We start from the raw sequence: 20,294 nt of genomic DNA on the forward strand, positions 1-20,294 counted from the left end.
CAATAAAGTCTCCGAAATGCAGTCTTCCAAGTGTAACACAAATTGAAAATTGTGTGTAGGATATTGTGCAGAGTGTTACTACTTAATGAATTATAATAAACTTTGTTTTAAACTGTTGATAATCAATATAATCAAGAAGTACCCAACCAAGTAGAGTTTCATTCCTTTCTGTGCTTACACATTTACCTAAACTCTAAAGGGAGCATCGCCAGAGAATCTACTAATCCACAGGTTCTCAAACTCGGTCCTCAGGACCCCACACAGTGCATGTTTTGCAGGTCTCCTCACAGAATGACAAGTGAAATAATTAGCTCCACCTGTGAACCTTTTACAATGTGTCAGTGAGTAATTAATACACCTGTGCACCTCATGGGTTACCTGCAAAACATGCACTGTGTGGGGTCCTGAGGACCGAGTTTGAGAACCTGTGTACTAATCCAATTCATGCAAAAATTGGGTGTCATACATAAAGCTTACCCTATATTCCTTTCTGTACCTGTGCAGGGAGACTAACCTACATAACCTGTTAAAAACGGTCTACAATTGACAGTGCAAAAATTGGATTAATAAAACTCACGAGCTGTAAACTAACAAACTGCACACAAAATACAGCTAAGTTTCCCCAAAGACCCTGGCACTCTAACAACACTTTGTCCTACTGTTGCCGCCAACATCTCACTACAAGAGCATGACAAAATCTAGTATTACACCACACAACACCAGACTAAATGTGTGAAGCAGAGTCAAGCTACCTATAAATGCAACAAATCGAAGGACCAATTAATTTAGCCCAAACCGGATGCTAATTGGTGCATGTGTGAGCCGGGACCACGATCTTAGTTAAGATCAGATTAAGGTGGATCTCACGACAATCAGGATTGGTGGTGGGTGCAATGTGACAATGTCTTCCATAAGGTCTAATCATTCAGTTAAAGTATCAAATTAGTGGGGAAATGTGAGTCTGTGAGAAACAGAAAGTGAGAGATTTTGAGAGATTTTGGGAGATTTCTCCTGTTTTTTAAAGGTGGCATTCATTTACATGGCAAACCAGGAGATCCAAATCACTTTCTGATTCTCACCCCATATTACATTCCCCCCAAGATGTCCACAAACATGAGTAACAAAGTGGACCTCTAATGCTCTATATATCCAGATAGCTTAACAGTTTATGGATGGTGGTGGGATTCCAAAGAGTGACATGAAGTGGCATCATACTTAATAATGGTGAGAGCATGTGGGGACAATTACAAAGAGCTGGTTTGTATTTACCATCGGTATATTTCTGGTTATATGGAAACAGTGTGGAGAAGGAAACTTCACTTATAGAAATATAGAATTTGACGGCAGATAAGAACCACTTGGCCCATCTAGTCTGCCCCTTTTTTTATCCTTTAGGTAATCTCAACCCTTTTTAATTCTTTATAAGGATATTCATATGCCTATCGCAAGCATGTTTAAATTGCTCTACAGTCTTAGCCACTAGCACCTCTGATGGGAGGCTATTCCACTTGTCCACTACCCTTTCTGTGAATTAAGTTTTCCTTGAATTTCCCCTGAACCTGCCTCCCTCCAGTTTCAGTGTATGTCCTCGAGTTCTAATACTCCTCTTCCTTTGAAGAATGTTTCCTCCTGAACTTTGTTAGTTAAAACCCTTGGTATATTTGAATGTTTCTATCATGTCCCCCCTTTACCTTCTCTCCTCCATACTATACATAGATCTTTCAGCCTTTCAAGGTAAGTTTTGTTATCTAGGCCATGCACCATTTTAGTTGCCCTTCTTTGTACACTCTCTAATGTATTTATATCCTTCTGGAGATATGGTCTCCAGAACTGGACACAGTATTCAAGATGAGGCCGTACCAATGAAACTCCCCCCGCCACCCAGCACCATAGCACTGCATGCTAATATGGACGAGATTATCCATATTGGCATGCATGTATAAACGAGCCGGCATCAACGATGAACGAGCGCAGGGCCGCGCATCGTTCATCATTGGTGCATACACAATGAAAGATATGAACGAGATCGTTCATATCTTTCAGTGTAATAGCCAAGTGTGTAGGGCCCATTAGTGGTAAATGCAGGTTTGCCAAAGGAATAGTACATTTGCGAAGGTATATTCAATTAGGGTCAGATCCATTCAGACATGCATTTGTCAGAATGGATCCGACAACCCCTATTCAAGCTCATCTCGATTCGACTTTTAAAAAGTCGAATTGAGATGAGGGACCCAGAGGAGGAGAGGGGGGAGGGGGAGCCACAGGGAGACCAGCGGGCAGACGGAGGAGAGGAGCGTTACAGTAGCGCTGCAGGAGGTTGTCTCACAGCCGCCCGACCTCACGGCAGCGTCCACCCGGCTCCAGCAAGCGTGACCTCACTTGCTGAAGCCGGGTGGACGCTGCCGTGAGCGGCGCGGCTGTGAGACATCCTGCTGCAGTCCCCCCCTCTCCTCCTCTGGGTCCCACATCTCAGTCCGACTTTTTTTTAATGTCGGACTGAGATGGTCGGAAACCAGGCCAAATCCTGTCGAATTTGGCGCTGTTTCACTCAAAAGTAAGTGAATCGGCAGCTATACCGCCAATTCACGTATTATTCCACAAGTCGAATTACACGACTTTTCGATTAAAAACTGATGTGACTGAATAGGTCGAATAACTATTCGACCTTAAAAAGTCGAAACTGCCGTCTTTTCGACCCCAATTGAATATACCCCTAAATGTAAAGAAAACAGTTTAGATTATCTGCAAGGTTGGCAGTGGTATAGCACAGGGTGCGTCTCTATTTTTGTTTTGTAAATGACTAAGGTGATGCAGATACTGCAGAGATATACTTATATATGCAAACCCAAACGGTTTATTTCAGTAAAGAAAAAAAAACAGATGGTAATGGCAGGATGGAGAGAACTTAATTTGTGAAATAAGAGTGTGCGCTTTAGGTGTAGATCACATGAAGTCTGATACTGGCCAAGTGGAAGCAACTAAATGTGACTAAAGGTGTATGCACAAGGATAGATTTGATAAACAACGTGGGCGTTCCTGATCGATGGGAACAGCCAATTTATTCTGTGTGCATGAACAATGATGATGCGTGCACCTGCGGGTAGCTAGCGACTGCCTCAGATCTATTGTACATGCAAGAAGATAAGAGGCATCTATATGAGGCATCTGCAAGTGTGTATGCACTTGCCGATGCCGGCCCCGCCGCTGGATCCCATCGCTGAAGATGTTGAATAGTCACATGTGTACCCAGCTTTAGGCAACCACCAGAAAGGAGGAGGGCAGTGGTCCTGGTTATAGAATAATGCATTTAAACACCAAATCCTTTTCTTATAGCCCCTAAAGGGGGGTACACACGGAGAGATCCGTGCTTAAAATCTAAGCAATCTTGCCAGATTGCTTAGATTTTAAGCACGGATCTGCCGTGTGTATGCCCTCCAGCGATAGCGATGCGCGGCCCCGCACATCGCTATCGCCGATGCTAGATTGAGCCTGCATGCAGGCTCAATCTAGCGAGTCGCTCACTTCACCGTTGTGTGAAGTGAGCGGCCCCCCGTCGGCTTTCCCCCTCGCTCAGCACATCGCGCTGTGCTGAGCGGGGTGAGATGTGTGCTGAGCGGTCTGTGTTAAGATCGCTCAGCACACATCTCTCCCGTGAGTACCCCCCTTAACACTATACCGTTAGCCAATATTAGTTCTCCTTTGTTTGGGGTACAGGAAGACTTCACAATTTTCACCTGGACTTAACATTGGTTTTGTCGGCAAGAATTATCGGGCAAAATCCGTTTTCACTCATTTCTAATTGAAATGTCCGATAAATGAGAGCGTGCATAGAGGTAAAATGTGAAATTATCGGGCGATGAGCGCAAAAACTTAACTTAAAATAATTAGAAAAAATAAGATTTTACTTACCGATAAATCTATTTCTCGGAGTCCGTAGTGGATGCTGGGGTTCCTGAAAGGACCATGGGGAATAGCGGCTCCGCAGGAGACAGGGCACAAAAAGTAAAGCTTTTCCAGATCAGGTGGTGTGCACTGGCTCCTCCCCCTATGACCCTCCTCCAGACTCCAGTTAGGTACTGTGCCCGGACGAGCGTACACAATAAGGGAGGATTTTGAATCCCGGGTAAGACTCATACCAGCCACACCAATCACACCGTACAACTTGTGATCTAAACCCAGTTAACAGTATGATAACAGCGGAGCCTCTGAAAGATGGCTTCCTTCAACAATAACCCGAATTTGTTAACAATAACTATGTACAATTATTGCAGATAATCCGCACTTGGGATGGGCGCCCAGCATCCACTACGGACTCCGAGAAATAGATTTATCGGTAAGTAAAATCTTATTTTCTCTATCGTCCTAGTGGATGCTGGGGTTCCTGAAAGGACCATGGGGATTATACCAAAGCTCCCAAACGGGCGGGAGAGTGCGGATGACTCTGCAGCACCGAATGAGAGAACTCCAGGTCCTCCTTAGCCAGAGTATCAAATTTGTAAAATTTTACAAACGTGTTCTCCCCTGACCACGTAGCTGCTCGGCAAAGTTGTAATGCCGAGACCCCTCGGGCAGCCGCCCAAGATGAGCCCACCTTCCTTGTGGAGTGGGCCTTTACAGATTTAGGCTGTGGCAGGCCTGCCACAGAATGTGCAAGTTGGATTGTGCTACAGATCCAACGAGCAATCGTCTGCTTAGACGCAGGAGCACCCATCTTGTTGGGTGCATACAATATAAACAACGAGTCAGATTTTCTGACTCCAGCTGTCCTTGCAATATATATTTTTAATGCTCTGACAACGTCCAGTAACTTGGAGTCCTCCAAGTCACTTGTAGCCGCAGGCACTACAATAGGCTGGTTCAGATGAAATGCTGACACCACCTTAGGGAGAAAATGCGGACGAGTCCGCAGTTCTGCCCTGTCCGAATGGAAAATCAGATATGGGCTTTTGTAAGATAAAGCTGCCAGTTCTGACACTCTCCTGGCCGAAGCCAGGGCTAGAAGCATGGTCACTTTCCATGTGAGATATTTCAAATCCACCTTTTTTAGTGGTTCAAACCAATGAGATTTTAGAAAGTCCAAAACCACATTGAGATCCCACGGTGCCACTGGAGGCACCACAGGAGGCTGTATATGCAGCACTCCCTTAACAAAGGTCTGGACTTCAGGGACTGAAGCCAATTCTTTTTGAAAGAAAATCGACAGGGCCGAAATTTGAACCTTAATAGATCCCAATTTGAGACCCATAGACAATCCTGATTGCAGGAAATGTAGGAATCGACCCAGTTGAAATTCCTCCGTCGGAGCACTCCGATCTTCGCACCACGCAACATATTTTCGCCAAATTCGGTGATAATGTTGCACGGTTACTTCCTTCCTTGCTTTAATCAAAGTAGGAATGACTTCTTCCGGCATGCCTTTTTCCTTTAGGATCCGGCGTTCAACCGCCATGCCGTCAAACGCAGCCGCGGTAAGTCTTGGAACAGACAGGGACCCTGCTGAAGCAAGTCCCTCCTTAGAGGTAGAGGCCACGGATCTTCCGTGATCATCTCTTGAAGTTCCGGATACCAAGTCCTTCTTGGCCAATCCGGAACCACTAGTATCGTTCTTACGCCTCTTTGCCGTATAATTCTCAATACTTTTGGTATGAGAGGCAGAGGAGGAAACACATACACCGACTGGTACACCCAAGGCGTTACCAGCGCGTCCACAGCTATTGCCTGCGGATCTCTTGACCTGGCGCAATACCTGTCCAGTTTATTGTTGAGGCGAGACGCCATCATGTCCACCATTGGTCTTTCCCAACGGGTTACCAGCATGTGGAAGACTTCTGGATGAAGTCCCCACTCTCCCGGGTGAAGATCGTGTCTGCTGAGGAAGTCTGCTTCCCAGTTGTCCACTCCCGGGATGAACACTGCTGACAGTGCTATCACATGATTCTCTGCCCAGCGAAGAATCCTTGCAGCTTCTGCCATTGCACTCCTGCTTCTTGTGCCGCCCTGTCTGTTCACATGGGCGACTGCCGTGATGTTGTCCGACTGGATCAACACCGGTTTTCCCTGAAGCAGAGGTTCTGCCTGGCTTAGAGCATTGTAGATTGCTCTTAGTTCCAGCATGTTTATGTGAAGAGACGTTTCCAGGCTCGTCCATACTCCCTGGAAGTTTCTTCCTTGTGTGACTGCTCCCCAGCCTCTCAGGCTGGCGTCCGTGGTCACCAGGATCCAATCCTGTATGCCGAATCTGCGGCCCTCCAATAGATGAGCACTCTGCAACCACCACAGAAGAGACACCCTTGTCCTTGGAGACAGGGTTATCCGCAGGTGCATCTGAAGATGCGACCCTGACCATTTGTCCAACAGATCCCTTTGGAAAATTCTTGCGTGGAATCTGCCGAATGGAATTACTTCGTAAGAAGCCACCATTTTTTCCCAGGACTCTTGTGCATTGATGTACAGACACCTTTCCTGGTTTTAGGAGGTTCCTGACAAGCTCGGATAACTCCTTGGCTTTTTCCTCCGGGAGAAAAACCTTTTTCTGAACCGTGTCCAGAATCATCCCTAGGAACAGCAGACGAGTTGTCGGCATTAACTGGGATTTTGGAATATTCAGAATCCACCCGTGCTGTTTTAGCACTTCTTGAGACAGTGCTAATCCCATCTCTAGCTGTTCTCTGGACCTTGCTCTTATTAGGAGATCGTCCAAGTATGGGATAATTAATATGCCTTTTCTTCGAAGAAGAATCATCATCTCGGCCATTACCTTTGTAAAGACCCGAGGTGCCGTGGACAATCCGAACGGCAGCGTCTGAAACTGATAGTGACAGTTTTGTACAACGAACCTGAGGTACCCCTGGTGTGAGGGGTAAATTGGAACGTGGAGATACGCATCCTTGATGTCCAAGGATACCATAAAATCCCCCTCTTCCAGGTTCGCTATCACTGCTCTGAGTGACTCCATTTTGAACTTGAACTTCTTTATGTACAGGTTCAAGGACTTCAGATTTAGAATAGGCCTTACCGAGCCATCCGGCTTCGGTACCACAAAAAGAGTGGAATAATACCCCTTCCCTTGTTGTAGAAGAGGTACCTTGACTATCACCTGCTGAGAGTACAGCTTGTGAATGGCTTCCAAAACCGTCTCCCTTTCGGAGGGGGACGTTGGTAAAGCAGACTTCAGGAAACGGCGAGGTGGATCTGTCTCTAATTCCAACCTGTACCCCTGAGATATTATCTGCAGGATCCAGGGATCTACTTGCGAGTGAGCCCACTGCGCGCTGTAATTTTTGAGACGACCGCCCACCGTCCCCGAGTCCGCTTGAGAAGCCCCAGCGTCATGCTGAGGCTTTTGTAGAAGCCGGGGAGGGCTTCTGTTCCTGGGAAGGAGCTGCCTGTTGCTGTCTCTTCCCTCGACCTCTGCCTCGTGGCAGATATGAATAGCCCTTTGCTCTCTTATTTTTAAAGGAACGAAAGGGCTGCGGTTGAAAAGTCGGTGCCTTTTTCTGTTGGGGAGTGACTTGAGGTAGAAAGGTGGATTTCCCGGCTGTAGCCGTGGCCACCAAATCTGATAGACCGACTCCAAATAACTCCTCCCCTTTATACGGCAAAACTTCCATATGCCGTTTTGAATCCGCATCGCCTGTCCACTGTCGCGTCCATAAAGCTCTTCTGGCCGAAATGGACATAGCACTTACCCGTGATGCCAGTGTGCAGATATCCCTCTGTGCATCACGCATATAAAGAAATGCATCCTTTATTTGTTCTAACGACAGTAAAATATTGTCCCTGTCCAGGGTATCAATATTTTCAATCAGGGACTCTGACCAAACTACCCCAGCACTGCACATCCAGGCAGTCGCTATAGCTGGTCGTAGTATAACACCTGCATGTGTGTATATACTTTTTTGGATATTTTCCATCCTCCTATCTGATGGATCTTTAAGTGCGGCCGTCTCAGGAGAGGGTAACGCCACTTGTTTAGATAAGCGTGTTAGCGCCTTGTCCACCCTAGGAGATGTTTCCCAGCGCTCCCTAACCTCTGGCGGGAAAGGGTATAATGCCAATAATTTCTTTTAAATTTTCAGCTTTTTATCAGGAGCAACCCACGCTTCATTACACACGTCATTTAATTCTTCTGATTCAGGAAAAACTATAGGTAGTTTTTTCACACCCCACATAATACCCTGTTTAGTGGTACCTGTAGTATCAGCTAAATGTAACGCCTCCTTCATTGCCAAAATCATATAACGTGTGGCCCTACTGGAAAATACGGTTGATTCGTCACCGTCACCACTGGAGTCAGTGCCTGTGTCTGGGTCTGTGTCGACCGACTGAGGCAAAGGGCGTTTTACAGCCCTTGACGGTGTTTGAGTCGCCTGGACAGGCGCTAATTGATTGTCCGGCCGTCTCATGTCGTCAAACGACTGCTTTAGCGTGTTGACACTATCCCGTAGTTCCATAAATAAAGGCATCCATTCTGGTGTCGACTCCCTAGGGGGTGACATCCTCATATTTGGCAATTGCTCCGCCTCCACACCAATATCGTCCTCATACATGTCAACACACACGTACCGACACACAGCAGACACACAGGGAATGCTCCTAACGAAGACAGGACCCACTAGCCCTTTGGGGAGACAGAGGGAGAGTTTGCCAGCACACACCAAAAGCGCTATATATAACAGGGATAGCCTTATAATAAGTGCTCCCTTATAGCTGCTTTATATATATAAAAATATCGCCATAAATTTGCCCCCCCTCTCTGTTTTACCCTGTTTCTGTAGTGCAGTGCAGGGGAGAGACCTGGGAGCCGTCCTGACCAGCGGAGCTGTGAGAGGAAATGGCGCCGTGTGCGGAGGAGATAGGCCCCGCCCCTTTTTTGGCGGGCTCGTCTCCCGCTATTTAGTGAATCCAGGCAGGGGTTAAATATCTCCATATAGCCTCTGGGGGCTATATGTGAGGTATTTTTAGCCTTTATATAGGTTACATTTGCCTCCCAGGGCGCCCCCCCCAGCGCCCTGCACCCTCAGTGACTGCGTGTGAAGTGTGCTGAGAGGAAAATGGCGCACAGCTGCAGTGCTGTGCGCTACCTTTAGAAGACTGCAGGAGTCTTCAGCCGCCGATTTTGGACCTCTTCTGACTTCAGCATCTGCAAGGGGGCCGGCGGCGCGGCTCCGGTGACCATCCAGGCTGTACCTGTGATCGTCCCTCTGGAGCTGATGTCCAGTAGCCAAGAAGCCAATCCATCCTGCACGCAGGTGAGTTCACTTCTTCTCCCCTCAGTCCCTCGTTGCAGTGATCCTGTTGCCAGCAGGACTCACTGTAAAATAAAAAACCTAAGCTAAACTTTTTCTAAGCAGCTCTTTAGGAGAGCCACCTAGATTGCACCCTTCTCGGCCGGGCACAAAAATCTAACTGGAGTCTGGAGGAGGGTCATAGGGGGAGGAGCCAGTGCACACCACCTGATCTGGAAAAGCTTTACTTTTTGTGCCCTGTCTCCTGCGGAGCCGCTATTCCCCATGGTCCTTTCAGGAACCCCAGCATCCACTAGGACGATAGAGAAATATTATTTCACCTGCAATTGAATTCCCCCCCCCCCCCCCCAAGATCCACTAAATGTGCCTGTACTGAATGTAGCTACCCACTTCACTCCAGAAAACACATTCTCCTGACTTCTCACCAACTCTAACTCCCAGCTTGTTTATTAACCATTCCACTGAGAGCAGCTATGAACTTACACTGGGATCCAGCATGTCCAGGGTCACCGCTTCTTCAGCCAGTACTTGGACAGAAGAGTCTGCATTCACAGTCACTGAACCGCTGCTCACTAGGAGGGAGACATATTAGCAATCATTACACTATTCTATTAGAAGATTTACAGCCCATTTAAGAAAAAATAAGCCAAACTTCCATTTAACTGTCAACAGTAATAAAAACAATATTGTCAACCATTTCGATATAACACTAGCATAGTAAACTAAACGTAAAAATATATAGAAGGCCAAAACATTAGGTCATGTGTGTAGGCTCCTAATGAAACAAGTATAAAAGGTGGAGGAACAGTCTCTGTGAATACCATTATATCACCCTGGATTGTTTGTAATTGCCAGCATAGAATGGACCTCTATAGTATCTTCTAATGAAACTGACTAAAGTTAAAGCTAGCCATACACACTACAATTAGCTGTTAGATTATCTGCCAGGTCTGGCTGGTTGGAATGAAAATCTGGTAATGGATGAGAGCAAGTGACAATTGAACACTGGAAAACAGACAAAACTTTTCCTTCAGACAAACTGGTTCAATTACGGCTTTAACAAATTTGAACAAATAGTTTTTAGTCGGTATTTAGTTTTTGGGAGTAAATGGTCAATAGTCATTTGCTCTCATCCATTACCAGATTTTCATTCCAACCAGCCAGATACTTGTAGTGTATGCTTTTACTTGTCTGAGCAACAAAATACTGAAAATATGGGTGATGAAGAGTAAATTAATGGTGATCTGGACCTAATGATGGAGCAGGTCCATTAGAATTATACTGAATGGTGAGCTTTTAAGCTGGGCATACACTATACAATTATCTGCCAGATCTAGCTGGTTGGAATGAAAATCTGGTAATGAATTAGAGCAAATGACAGTCAACCATTTGCTCCCAAACACTGAAAAATGGACAAAACCTGTCGTTCAGACATATTGGTTAAATCACAGCTTTAACCAATTTGCATGAACAGTTTTTGTCCATTTTTAAATGTTTGGAAGCAAATGGTCGACTCATTTGCCCTCATCCATTACCAGATTTTCATTCCAACCAGCCAGATCTGGCAGATGATCTGCCAGATACTTGTATAGTGTATGCCTGCAATCTAGTGATATTTCTAGAGAAGCCGGACACATGGGCTGTAAGCCAAGAAATACTCAGAGCGAGAAGAGGCCTTATGAAGTGCTCACTCCATCAGATTAATAGAATGATGTGGATCCCTATTTCTTACAACAAAGTAGATGAGCTGGAGCTTTTCATATGCTTGAATTGCATTCCAGAGACTGAATATATTAGAATACTACTGTGTCAGCACTTGCATTGGATTCTCTTTGCAGAGAAGTGGGATATATACTTTCTAAAACATAACATCTGACTTTTAACAAACAGGGATAGGTAGCATAGGACAAAGTGGATAAAAACATTTATTGACTACCAGGGGGCCAACCAATGGAGCTGTGGCATACAGAAAAAGAAAATGTAATGAGAACTCATTACAAAGACTGACATGAGCTACACAAGCCTGAGAAAGTGAATTAATAAAGACTAAAATGTTCACATATGTTAAACCTCCAGGTTCGGCCTCATACTTTATTGCGGCTGTGTGCGTACTCACCAAAGTATTTGGTTGCTGTTCCATCATCACTGAACACTGTAACAAGACCGGGCCTAAGAACCTGTAGCGTTGGGACATGATTGGAAAGGATGCCGAACATTCCTGTTGTTGTGGGAACGTCCACTTGTTTTACAGCAGCACCATTATAAAACACCTGGTAAAATACAAAATGAGTTATTGGTACAGTTATGTATAGTGACTCTATGGTATGTTCATGTTGTATTCACACTCCTGTCTTGTACACAATAGGAGTTCAAACAGTAACAATGCCTGTACGGAGTCACTTGTTACAAATTAGCTGGATCTTAAGGGCCCCATACATTAGAACGATATGTCTGAGGCTGAAGTCAGAAGCAATTTCCCTTGAACTCTCCTGGGAGCTTCCAGAGTGTGGTTCCATACGATTTGGTACATTTTGCATGCGATAGATCATATGCGATCCCAGCCATACCTGCAGGAACTGACATATCACGAGTGCAGCACCAACGATCTAGGGGAGCCGATCCAACCGCCATGAGAACGCGCATCGGATCAGATTGGAAACGCATCCAAAATGCCCGATTTCACCAGATATAATCGGCCCAAATGCCCGAAATTGGGCATTATCGTTCTAGTGTATGGGGCCCCTAAGTATCTTATAAAAAGCAGTGGTGGAACGACAGAGGGTGCAGGGGATGCACCTGCTATGGGGCCCGGTCACTTGGGTGGCACCAAGGCTTAGCAAGCACTACTGCACTCTTTTTTTCTTTTTTTAAATTGATACTGCCACACGCCGGGTTTGAGGCCCAGCAGTTTACATCCTTCTAAGGAGGGAGGCAGGCGCGACTCGGGAGGTGGGGTTCAGAGCCGCCATCAATGTGTGACCGGTACTGCTTGAGAGAACCCAGAAGCATACAGTATCTGCAGTAGTGCCAGCTCCCCCTTCTCTCCCCCCTCTCTCTCCTGCCTCCCTAAGGGGCATTGTAGTGACAACGGCGGGGGCCCCTTTCAATACTCTGGTATGGGGCCCACAAAGTTCCAGTTATGACTGATAAAAAGGCTTAACATATATAAACCCTTAGATCAAGTATAACAAGAGGAGGTGGTATTCATGTTCATATGGGCATCTTATACCTGTCTTTTCTCAGTTCTGATGAGATGATGGAATGAAATCACATACAGATGCCTGAAGGAACATGCATAGAAGATGTACCTGTAGATGCACAAGCTATGCGCTTCCATCACAGATCTATCTAAATATTAACCTGACAAATCTCAACAAAAGATGGATATAAAGATGCCCATGCACATATCTGTAGTAACCATAAAAAGATTACTCCTCGTATAGCAGCAATTATATAGGTAATGATTTCTAAACCTTTCCATTTTCCAGATACAGAGAGAAAACTCTTATCATTTTCAGATGGCAAATACATGTAAAAAGACACAGACCTGTGACACTGCATAGGCCTGTTGCTGTGTAGTAAGTTTTGTTCTACATGACCACTCACTTGAGACAGAAGAGCTGCTGTGTGTCAGTAGTCAGAGTACTTTAGACCTGCAAGGAGCACTGGCCTAAAGCACCGGATGTAGAGTACATGAAAGGCTCATTGATGGATTATGAAACAGTCCTATGCGGATGTAGTCATGATGTCCAGTGTAACTATCAACACCACACGGCTCGCACCAGTATCCTGTAGTGCTAGTTAAAACATTTTAACTGCGTGGACATTATAACTTTAACAGCATGTTTAAAGTTAATACCCGCATGGTTAAAATGCTGTAAGTAGCATTACAAGTGTGTTGGGATACTGACACCGGGATTGTGGTGTTGATATGGTCACAGCCAACAACGTATGTATACCATCCTATTGGTTTATTTGGGGTGCTGTAGTATTACACCAGTGGATAAATTTAATAAGAAAGCCAACTCTCAGCATATTTAAGAGGAAACTAAACACGGCCTGAATTGCTTTGAATACTATGGCCATTCTACATTTTCTGCTTAAAACACAACAACAAACAGCAGCTTGCTAAGTAAATTCACTTCCACATATCCAGCTAAGTACAAAGGATCACAATGGACTGCTGCACTTCCCCGACAGGCAAACACAGCAACGAAAGGGGATAGTCAGAGGAAGTGGCTCAACACTCAGGGGCAATTCAATCAGAAGCAAGGGCCGCAAAGTGCCAGAAAGACTGTTGGAATATCACTATCTGGCAGCCGCCAACATCAGACATTTCCCTTGCACCTATAGGGATGCAGAAGAAAACGTGCAATGTTGGGGTACTCTAGTTCACAGTGATAAGGGAAACTGCACATCACCAAGAATAGAACTTTGCAACAACATAAAACCCTTCAGAACACATTTGGCTATCTTGAATATTCTGACTCCCTATTTATTTACTTACATTCACATTACATACACATACACAGGGGGATATCCAATTATCCCTGGTAAAACATCGGGTCCGAAAAACGGCAGTTTTTCAGACTTTCCCCCCCCCCCCCCGATGTTTCACAGGTTTTTTTTTTTTTAAAGGCTATCCAGATTAATCGCTTGTAGAAAAACAAAAACCCTTTCTCCCGAAAACACACAGGTTCAGTGAAACCTGTGTGTTTTCGTGTGAAACAGCCTCGCTTTCGGACGAAAACAGGGCTGTTTCCGGGATCTAAGATAGACGCTGTACGCACTAGCTTATCGGGGCTAATTAGATTGTCCCGCCGTGTGCTATTAGCCCGGGGCTAATTGGATATCCCCCACAGTCTATATACTCTTTATGGGCAAAAGTATGAGGAAACCCCATCTTATTTGTGTGTTCGGCCATTTTAGCTACACCCATTGTTCAGAGGTGCATTAAATCTATCACAGCCAAGCAATCCTCAAACAATAGCAGTAGAATCTGTCACACTGAAGAGCTGAGTCATAGCCTGCCAGCTTTCTAACAAGTCAGTTTAGAGATGCCACAGTCACCTCTATGAGTCATTACTGTGAAGGGGAAAAGTCTAAGAGAAGCCACACAGTGGTAGGACATACAAGATCACAGGACAGCCAAGAACGGATATACGTAAAAATAGTCTGTCTTCACAGAGTTCCACACTGCCTCTCACAGCAACATAAGCTCAGCAACAGTTATCCAGGAACTTCATAGATTGTGTTCCCATGGGATCAGTATGAAAAACCGTCGGCTGGGATTCCGGCCATCAGTATACCGACAGCAGGATCCCAGCCATCATTATGCCAGCAGCAGGGCGAGCACTAGAAAGCCCCTTGCGGGCTGGCTGTGCTTGCCATGCTGCGGGCACAGTGGCTCGCTGCGCTCAACACAGGTTATATTCTCCCTCTATGGGTGTTGTGGACACCCATAGAGGGAGAAAAGCCTGTGGCGCCGGGATTCTGGCGGCGGTATTTGTCGGGATTCCGGGGGTCGGCATTGTGACATCCGGGATCCCGACTAGTGGTATTGTAACCACATCCCCTGGCTGAGTAAGCCACATAAAAAGAGAGGGGTGGGGGGTTGTAAGTGCAGGGCTGCAGCTACATGCATTGATCAATACATAACCAAACTCCACTATTTATTATATGGTAAGCTGTATGATATCAGTAATGCTAGAGACAGTGCACCTACAACACCCCCCCTTTTTTCTGTAGAACTACAAGTCTCAGTAGGTAGCACCTCACATTACTGGCAGCTATAGGTGTGCAGTCTTAAGACCCCTCCTTAGTAAGCCACAGATCACCAAGATAAATGTCAGCTGGATTGCTATTATGCAGGCTGCCATTGAACTCTGGAGCAGTAGAAACAAGTTCTCTGGAGTGTTAAATCGTGCTTGCTTGAGCCAATATATTTTGCTGGGTCAGTAACCATCCCATGTGCATCCGCAGACAGAAAACCTCAAAATGTTTGGAAAACATTAGGGCAGAGTTTGAAAACCACTGATCTAGAGAATATGCTTCCAAATTTTGTGACAACAGTTTGGGGAAGGTCATTTCCTGTTTCAGTACAACAATGCCTCTGAGCACATGGTTACGGGCATCAAAAAACAGTTTAGTGTTGAAGAAGTTGACTGGTCTACTTGAAGCTTTGGTCTCCACCCCATCAAACGTCTTTGAGAAGTGCAGTGCTTACAACCCAACATCAGTACCTGACATCACTAATGCTATAGCGCAGACTCAGCCAACCTGTGGCTCTACAGCTGTTGTAAAACTATAAATCCAAGCATGCCCTGCAACAGTTTTGTCATTAGGGAATGGGATGTGTGGTCTCAACAGCTGGAGAGCCACAGGTTGGCCAGGCCTGCTCTAGTGCCTTAATGGATGTCCAACCTGTTCAATAAGCACAGGTTGCATGTCCAAACACACTGCAATATAGTGTGTATATGCAGGGCATATATAGCCTAGTGCAGAAGATCAAAAAGACTGTCCTCAAGGCACCCTAATGGTCCAGGTTTTAAGGATGTTAAATCAAAGTGTTTCAGGTACTCTTAACTCACTTGTGGCCAAGCGTGGTTATCCTTAAAACCTGGACCATCATGTTGTCTTCAAGCCCATATTTGGGAACCTCTGGCCTAATGTGATACCCCTCAGTTTCCAGGTATCACTTTCCCTTAGTACCAGGCAGCGATAGCCAGTGATGTCTAGCAGTTGCACTGCTGCAGACACTACTATATCCCCCAGTCTGCCTTGCAGGCATGATGTCAGACAGGAGGCCCACCATAGGGGTGGGGCCATGGAAGACCCACAAAGTTTAAACAAAGGAGAAAGTGGCAGGATCGTGGGCAAGAAACCCCGGAAAGGATGCAGAGCAAGGAAGAAAGGTGGATAGACAAAGTTTATGGCTGGACAGAATATGGGAAAGGCAGAGTTACAGGAGTGAGTAGGGCAAGGGGATAGCACTGGTGTCCCTCCCATGTAATAAAATTTGATCATGCTGAAAAAGAACCACAAGCAGCCTGCCCAGTGATACAGGGACAGAGAAGTGTCTGCTTGTGAACAAACCAGGGAAAGGTTACCAGCAAAGTAGGAAGGCTGAGACTTGCAGTGCCACAACTAGCTCCAGTGTCCCCAGCAGCTTGACAAGGTGTACCAGCTGTAAAGGAGAGTACTCGCAGCCATCCCAGATTGCCTGGACTGTATTTGCAGAACAGTTAGTAAGATTATACTTAGAAAAAAGTTTCATCTAGGCGCAAGAGAAAGTACATTAGTGAACCCTGTATTGAATGTGATTTAAGAAACGCTTATTTGTCCTTTAATTAAAGTGACCAAATGTAGCTTTTATTTGAAGTCACTAGAAATAAATAAAAAAATCCTTTTGCATACATTGGGGGAAATGTAATAGGGTGCAATAAGCCGGAAGTGCAGGAGTTTGTGAGAGAATGCCTGTATATTTAAAGCGGCAATCATTTACAAGTCAAAACAACCTGGTTTTCCCCTACAAAATGACTGGTGCTTTAAAAATACGGGCACTCTCGCACATACAGTACTCCCTCACTCTATTACATTTACCCCATTCTGTCAGCATCTGGGAAAAGCTATGTTTCCCTTCTCTCCGCTGTGGTGTGAGGGAGGAAGAAACATTATTACTGAGGATAGAGTGCTGGAACATGTCACGTGGGGCTTGTGATAATCCAACACACTTTAACATGTACTCCCTTTATTCGGGGTACCACACCAGAAGGAGTGCTGGCAACACTTAGGTAGGCGGAACATATTATCCCCTTAACCTGGGACACTCATGAATTACACAAGTTCTGTGGTTGGCCGACTACAAACCTGCATTACAACTGGTTTTAAGCAGCCACAGAACCTGTGTAATTCATGAGTGTCCCAGGTTAAAGGGATAATATGGTCAGCCTAATTTAAGCCAAATTCTGATGGGGGCGGGGGGCAGTGAACATTTTGCACTCCACTGCAGGATGAAGTGAATATATTAGAGATGAGCGGGTTCGGTTTTAATCGGTTCACAAAACGGCATTTTATTGGCCCACTGATGTCTCGTGTTTTGAGAACCGAGTAAATCCAAGTAAAACCCGAACCCGCTCATCTCTAGAATATACACGTTATGGTAAGAAATTACCGTTGAAACCGGTATTTCTCCTAAGTCCACAGGTTCCACAGAATAACAATGGGATACGATGGAGCGGGTGGTCTTCAGGTTGCCGACTGTCGGGATCCCGGCGCACAGTATACCGGCGCCGGAATCCCGACAGCCGGCATACCATACTACATCCGATGGAGGGACAGTGGATTGGCACCAAACGATCACAAGCTTTCAGTCCTCCCAGGATGCAATGGGCACGTCCATATATCCCCGCCCACTGGCTCAGGCAAATCAGTTGTATTCCAAAGCATTTAGGCAGGAGCATCATGTAGAGCCCTAATCAGGCGAGAAGAACACACATGCACACCCTTCCGTACAAGAAGGAAGAGGTTTAGCGAGTAGAAAGATCCCAAAATCAGGAACGTCAGGGTGGGATCCCTGTGGACTTAGGAGAAATACCGTTATCAACGGTAAGTTATTACCATAACATATTTCTCCGGCAGGGTCCACAGGTTATCCACAGGATAACAATGGGATTTAAAAAAAACAATTTAGTGGCGGGGACGCTCTTGATTAGACAGGAGAACCTTTCGCCCGAATTCAGCGCCATGAGAGGCAAAAGTATCCAAGGAATAATGTCTAATGAATGGGTTAATGGAAGACCATGTGGCTGCCTTACACATCTGTTCTGCTGAAGCACCATTTTGTGTTTCCCCATGAAGGACCAACCTTACGAGTAGCGTGAGCAGAGACATTATCCGGAACAGGAAGATCAGCTCGAGAATATGCTTCTGAAATAGTCATTCGAAGCCATTTTACCAGCATCTGTTTAGTAGCAGGCCATCCTCTCTTGTGAAAACCGTAGAGAAAAGAGAAAATCTGTCTTTCTGAGGGCACTGGTACGATCTTTAATGCCCGGACTACGTCCAGCGACGCATCTCCTGCAGAAAGTCCCAATACCTGAAAAGCCGGGACTACAATTTCTTCATTAAGGTGGAATTTAGGAAGATACCCAGATCTAGTTCTAAGAACTGCTTTATCTGGATTAAAAGAAAAAAAAAAAAAAAAAAAAATCAGGAAAGGAGAACGACATGACAGCGCTCCTAAATCTGACACTCTTCTAGCTGATGCCATAGTCAGTAGAAAGAGAACTTTAGCTGTCAACCATTTAAGATCCACTTTATTAAGTGGTTCAAATGGAGCAACTTGAAGGGCTTTCAGGACTACATTTAAGTATTTAAGTCCTAAGGCACTGTAGGAACAAAAGGAGGCTGAATGCGCAGCATTCCCTGGAAGACAGTACGCACATCCTGTAAATTGTCAATCTTCTCTTGGAACCATACAGTCAATGCAGATACTTGTACTCTCACGGAAGCCACCTTCAAACCTTTATCCATTCCTGCCTGAAGGAAATCTAAGACCCTAGAAATTTGGAAAGATTTCGGGTCCATATTTCTTTCACTGCATTAATGAATATAGGCCTGCCATATTCGGTGATAAATGCGAGCTGAGGAAGGTTTCCTTGCTCTGAGCATAGTTTGAATTACCTGTTGTGAGAATCCTCAGGACTTCAGGATAGAGGTTTCAAGAACCACGCCGTCAACGATAGTCGATCAAAATGCCTGCGATAACAAGGATCCTGCATTAGTAGATCTGGACGTTGAGGAAGCAGAAGTGGAGCATCCATCGACATTCTCTGCAGATCTGTGTACCAATGCCTTCTGGGCCAAGCCGGAGCTATTCGAATCATGGCACCTTTTGCTTCTTTTATCTTCCTCACCACCCTGGGTAGCAGGATGATCGGAGGAAACAGATTCGCCAGATGAAAATCCCATTTCACTGACAGAGCGTCCATAAATATTGCTCCGGGATCCTTTGTTCTTGACCCGTATACGGGTACTTTGTTGTTCAAACTGGACGCCATGAGATCTCTCTCTGGCAAACCCCACTTGTCTACCAGAGTCTGAAAGACTTCCGGGGTGTAGAGCCCATTCGCTTGCCTGAATGGCGTGTCGACTGAGAAAGTCCGCTTCCCAGTTTAGGACTCCCGGAACAAATACTGCGGACAATGCTAGAAGATGGAGTTCTGGCCATTGTAGTATGCGACTTACCTCCTTCATTGCTGTTTGACTGCGCATTCCTACCGCCGTTACATTGTCAGGGCAGATCTGGACTGGTCTTCCTTGAAGAGTGTCCTTTGCCTGAATCAGTGCCATGTATATGGCCTGAAGTTCTAACAGATTTATTGGCAGGTGACTTTCTTCTGTGGTCCATTGTCCCCTGGAACCATAATCTTCCGAACACTGCTCCCCAGTCCTTTAGACTGGCATCTGTTGTCAGGATCTCCCAGTCTGATAACAAAAAAGGGTCTCCCCTTGTCTAGATGGGATGTTTGTAGCCACCAGGCTAATGACTTTCTTACCTTGTGTGAAAGTACCACAGTCTGTTTCTTTATTGTCTGATGTATTCCATTCCATCTGGCTAGAATCAGACGCTGCAGAGGTCTTGAGTGGAATTGTGCATACTTCACCATGTCGAATGTTGACACCATCAAACCCATCAGTCGCATCGCTGCGTGGATTGATATTGTTTGACTGTGTAACAACTCCTGAGTCCTTGACTGTACCTTGGCCATCTTGTCCCGAGGTAAAAATATTTTCTGCAGACTTAAATCCAGTACAGCCCCCAAGTGAGTCATCCGTTGTGACGGAACCTTAGACTATTTTGCCCAATTTATGAGCCATCCATGCCTCTGCAGACATGTTACTGTCTGTTGGAGATGGTCCAAGAGTAATTCCTGTGTTTGTGCTAGAATTAACAGGTCGTCGAGATATGGAAAAATTCTTATCCCCTGCTTGCGAAGATAAGCTGCCATAACCACCATGATTTTGGTAAATACTCTGGGTACC

At 45.5% G+C, this 20,294-nt stretch overlaps 1 protein-coding gene across 1 annotated transcript in view; it reads right to left on the bottom strand.

Moving 5' to 3' along the window:
* The window catches only part of ATP5F1D (ATP synthase F1 subunit delta), a 107,442-nt gene that overhangs the window by 8,608 nt on the left and 78,540 nt on the right, over positions 1-20,294 (bottom strand). The window contains exons 2-3 of the mRNA XM_063914346.1: positions 11,365-11,518; positions 9,732-9,820 (exon numbers count right to left, since the gene is read on the bottom strand). Of these exons, the coding sequence (XP_063770416.1) occupies positions 9,732-9,820; positions 11,365-11,518 (243 nt within the window). The remainder of the gene's footprint in view (positions 1-9,731; positions 9,821-11,364; positions 11,519-20,294) is intronic.

Source organism: Pseudophryne corroboree, chromosome 1 (assembly GCF_028390025.1).
Source record: "Pseudophryne corroboree isolate aPseCor3 chromosome 1, aPseCor3.hap2, whole genome shotgun sequence".
Classification (NCBI taxonomy): Eukaryota; Metazoa; Chordata; class Amphibia; order Anura; family Myobatrachidae; genus Pseudophryne; species Pseudophryne corroboree.